This window comes from Bidens hawaiensis, unplaced genomic scaffold (assembly GCF_021521415.1).
Source record: "Bidens hawaiensis isolate Kalapana, Puna unplaced genomic scaffold, B.hawaiensis_p1.1 tig00038193_1, whole genome shotgun sequence".
In the NCBI taxonomy this organism is placed as follows: domain Eukaryota; kingdom Viridiplantae; phylum Streptophyta; class Magnoliopsida; order Asterales; family Asteraceae; genus Bidens; species Bidens hawaiensis.
In genome coordinates this window covers 171,953-177,217 of record NW_027505536.1, presented here as the reverse complement: position 1 = coordinate 177,217, position 5,265 = coordinate 171,953, and the positions used below count along the sequence as shown (strand labels likewise).

Below are 5,265 nucleotides of genomic sequence, written 5' to 3'. Positions count from 1 at the left end.
TTTGGAAAGATTGGCGTAGTTTTAGATGGAATTAGGAGTGTTTTGATGTTGCTTTGTTGCTGGTGTTGTTTTGGTTTTGGTGGATGTTTTGTTGGTCTAGCTCCTTGCTAGTTTGTGTTTTTAATATAATCTTTGTTGGTCTTTCAAAAAAAAAACACACACACACAAAATTGTAAACTTGGTACCTATAGCAGTTTGTAAAATCATGTCCTATATCCGGCTCATTACCCGTCGGATATCGGGCATACCCGTGTGTATCGTGTATACTCATTGGACTTTTAAGTACATATTTTATCATTATAATTATTTTATATATTTTATTCATACAACAATTATTACAAATTTAAATATAACACACCCCGTATATATAAGCGTGAGAATAAATAAATAATATCATTATAATTTTTATATATTTTTTTACATATATGCTTAACAACCTATGAAATACAAAGAACTTTTCGAGTATATAGTTCATGTAAACAGGTATGTCTTTTCGGCTAATCAGGCCGGGTATTATCTAATCCCATACCCGACCCGTACCAGAGAAAATTTTTAAATTCTAATCCCATACTCGGCCTGTAACCATCATGTTTCGAATATACCCGTCCCTTTTTTTAGGTTTCGGGTATATCCGTCGGGCTCATACTTTTTTCCCATCTCTAACCTATACAGCTTTACCCTTCACTTGAACCCACCAATCCAATCAATCAGTCTTGTTCTTTCTATTCTAAACCTATTGCTTGAACCAAACTGGTTTCCAGATTCTCCTTTAATAATGGAACAAGAATTAAAACCCAACAAACGGCAAACTGCCGTTGACTCCCAGGCGACTTCCGCTTCCGATCAACTCCTAGATCCGACACCACAACCCTCTATCCCGTCCAAGTCACCGGAAGATTCTCCGGTGTCATCCATGTCATCTCTGTCATCTCTCAGCCACGGTTTCTCGCCCGAAAGACCCGAATCAGAACCCGACCCACATCCATACCCACACCCACAACCCGAATCACCGCCGTTAGATCCGTTGCCGGAGTTACCACCAGACCATATTACAACCTCTCCGACGCCGGTTCCGATGGTGAACCGGTACGTCCGAGACGACACACCGCCGGTTAAGAAATCCGAACACCCCCCACTCGACGGATTCGTCCGGCAGCCACCCGCCGGAGTGTCCAACCGGCGCCGGAGATCGGACAAACAAGGGTCGTTAAAGAAGATAGCTTTAGGGTTTAGAATATTCGAAGGAATATTCTGTTTGGTGTCTTTATCGGTGATGGCTACTGATAAGCGTCAAGGATGGGCTATGGATTCGTATTATCGTTATAAAGAGTTCCGGTGGGTTTTTATTTTTATTTTTATTTCTCCGGTGGCTGTTTAAAGATATTAATTGTGGGGTTACAGGTACTCTATGGGAGTGAATGTGGTTGGGTTTGCGTACGCGGTGCTACAAGTATGTGATTTGGTGTATCAATTGGCCACCGGAAATCGTTCCGGCAGCCGACACCGGCTTCGATACTACTTGGATTTCGCCATGGATCAAGTGAGTTCTGAATTTATAAAATAATCATTAGGATAACTAGTTTTAGCAAAATGAGGCGATTTTTGCCATGTGGCGCCTGGTTAGCAAACGGGAAATTTTTGTTTTAAGGGTGTAGTGGTGTTGTAGCACAATATATATATATATATACACACACACACACATCACACACATACTAAATATAATAATAATATTCAAAAAACAACCTGACAAATTCTTGCCCCCCCCCCCCTCTTTTGCCCCACATATCACCGGGAGGTGGGGGGTGTTGGAAATGAATATCACTCAACTTGTGGGCATTTATCGCCCCACTACGTTCCCCCTGGTTACTTGTTACCGTAGTTTATTATGTTTTTCTTGTATTCACTTTGTGTTGCTACTTTATATTAGAGTTGTGCATCGGTTGGTTTAGGTCGGTTTTGAAACCAAACTAGGAACCAGTTTTTCGGTCCCAGACCCTTCACATGAGAGGTAAATCAGCCTCACTCAGCGGCAAGGCAATTGGCGCTTAGGATCGGTTTCAAACCCACGACCTCTAGGTTATTGTTCCAAGTCTTACGCCCCCTTAGCCAACTGAGCTACACGGCGGGGACCTACTTTATATTAGAGTTGTGCGTGGGTTGGTTTAGGTCGGTTATGAGCTCAAACCAAACTAGGAACCAGTTTTTTGGTTTCCAAGTTTTTGAAAATAGTTCAGTTTCGGTTTTTAGCTTGGGATCTTGGACTGGATTCGGTTTTTTTGGTTTACGGATTCTCGTTATTCGTTTTTGCCATTTGGGCTTGAAATTTTTGGGTTGAAAAAAAATTGGCCCAAAATAATGAACTTGGGTCTATAATAATTAATTGATTATTATGCATTTAGGGTTGGTTTAATACTTGGGTTACACTGTTTTTAAACTTTTTAAAATTACTTGAACTTCCAAATTAAAAAGAAAAAAAATCAATAAATCTGGTTTGGTTTGGTTATTCTGTTTTAATTACCTACAAAACCGAAACCAAAATAAAAGTTCGGTTTTACGAAAACATAAAACCAAACCGTTGGTTATTTCGATTTCATGCACGCCCCTACTTATATCTAAAGTTAAAAAGATTTTTTTAGCTGGGTGTTAGTGGGTGCATTTGTTTTTGTTGTTAATTAATTGTTACTGAATATTGGTAAACTTCAGATGCTGTCATACCTGCTGATATCATCGGGATCATCCGCAGCCACCAGAGTGGATGACTGGAAAGTCAACTGGGGTGCAGACAAGTTCCCGGAGCTGGCTACTGCATCTGTTGGTTTGGGTTTCGCAGCTTTTGTTGCCTTTGCATTCAGCTCTGTGATTTCCGGTTATTCACTATACACTGCAACCTCCTCTTGATTTTTGATAATTATTTGCTAAATTTTGTGAGATAATCATACAGAAACAGGTGTAAAGTCGGTCTTCTATGCAAAAAATATGTTTTTGATTTTTGTATATAGATATTGTATGGTACCGAACATGCTTATAATAGTGTGATGATGTAAGTTTTACTAGTTGAGCTTGGACCGTACCCTAGACTTATTGGTTGTTAAATCTAAATAAGCTTTATGTTAGCTCGACTTGCGTTTAATGGTTGACTAGATCGTATGACCCGTTGCAGTCAAATGCGACTCATCCAGGATAAGCGAGAGTAGAGTAAGTTTGGGGTTCAATCTTTTGTTTACTTTTTAGCAAAGTGAAAGGTTTATGTGCCAATGTATGATACCCTTCAAGCAATGGTGTATCAATGCTGGCTTAAATTGTGAGTGGAGTCATGGAGCTGTACAGAGATAGCATATCATTTTTTGGTTATGGTGGTCATATGCCAATATGGACCCGTTGAATCAAGATATAATTTTTAGTGCGAGTTAACGGGTGGATCAACAAAGTATGTATGTTTCATTTTGTGGTTTATAAATAGAATTCTTGTATTTTTGAACGTCTGTTATGCAAAATGTAGTTGCGTGTTGTGTTTTCTATATACTCTTAGAAGGACTAAATGCATTACTTCTAAACCACTTTGGGGAAACACATTTTCATAAATTATTTACTCCTTCTGCACCTTGTCTACTGTTCAACCATTTTGGGATATATATTGGACATCAACTGGTGTCAAAGATAGTATTTTATTACTCGTAATCGACTATAGGCGGGAACATGTTTACTTATGAGAAACTAATGAGAGCGGGCTTGTGCTTTAGGTTCCAATGATCAAAGTTAGTGCTAGACGATTAAGAGAAAACGCTTAAAGTTGGTGAAATTCGTAGAAAATGATATACGACAATAGGCATCTTATAACACATTTACCTCTATAGCTAGGAGATATACTTCATCGCATCTATGCGTTACTTTGCAGGGACGGATGAAAATGTATTGGCAGGGGTAGCACCCGCTACCCCTCAACTTCTCCGGCAAAGTGAAGTATATATATATATATATATATATATATATATATATATATATATATATATATATTAACGTTTTATGTATTGCATTACCCCTTAAATTATATTATATACCTCTTAAACTTTTTGAAACCCAAAACTTCACTCAATTTAAAGTCCAAGATGATTAAAAGCCTATAATTTAATTAAAACTTTAAAGTCCAACGTAAATAACCGGGCAAAGGTATGCGTGAAACATGTTACCGGCATGTGCGAAACGGGCAACCATGTGCCGGCACGCGCTAAACGGGTAGCCAGGCGTTGATACGCGACAAACAGGTACAACACAAAACCGAGTTCAGGATACGCGAAACGAGTAACCAGGCGACTGTACGAGTGAAACGGATTACCAAGACCCTGTACGCGTGAAACTGGTAACCGGATGCAAAATGTACAAAACATAAGAACCAGAAACCCTAATAACAAAATGTACTAATCGTCTCTACCAGAAGTCGTTGCAAGTATCCGACACTGATTTCCAAAATAGACCCTCCGGAACATAATATTACACTTCAACCCCTACACGTCTTGTAAAGACATGCACAACACCAAACTTAACAAGAGAGCATTATTTATGTTTACCCATTGAATTACTTACGAAGTAACCCTTTCAATTTAACAATCTTATGTAAATTCTTGTCTTTTCATATCGAGGAACAATGCATATGAAATTTATATTACCATCTTCGTTAATTAATTCCTATGATTTCAGTTGTGTTGTATTTACTATATATGGTGTGACAAATCTCACCGGGGACAATGATTCTCAAGTGTTTGGAACGATATCTTAAGCGAATCAGCATCGGTTTTGATGGGATTCCTAAGCCAAACTGGTAGTTAGGCCTGTAAACGAACCGAACGTTCGGTGAACATTCGTTAACCGTTCGGCGGAAGTTCGTTTATGTTCGTTTATTTAATAAACGAACGAACTTGAACAAAAAACTTGTGTTCGTTTAATTAAACGAACGAACATGAACACATGTTCCGTTCGTTCATTTATGTTCATGAACGTTCGTTTATTTATGTTCATTTATGTCTGTTCATTTATGTTCGTTTATGTATTAATAAAAAATAATAAATATTATCTACATAGGTCATCTAATTAAAGACTTTATATTTTTTATTTTGTGTTTATTTAGGTGTTTTCATTTAAGTTCATTTATGTTTATTTGTGTTCATTTACATTTGTTTATGTATGTTCGTTATCTTTGTTCAATTATGTTCGTTTAGATTTTAAACAAATGAACACAAATGTCCCTTTTTAAATAAACGAACATGAACA

At 37.8% G+C, this 5,265-nt stretch overlaps 1 protein-coding gene across 1 annotated transcript; it reads left to right on the top strand.

Moving 5' to 3' along the window:
- Positions 1-775: 775 nt before the first annotated feature.
- LOC143613801 (CASP-like protein 4A1) lies at positions 776-2,961 on the top strand. The gene is made up of 3 exons (XM_077087417.1): positions 776-1,335; positions 1,402-1,540; positions 2,704-2,961. Exons 1-3 carry the CDS (start codon positions 776-778, stop codon positions 2,896-2,898), a joined length of 894 nt encoding a protein of 297 aa, XP_076943532.1. The 3' UTR covers positions 2,899-2,961.
- The last annotated feature ends 2,304 nt before the right edge of the window (positions 2,962-5,265 follow it).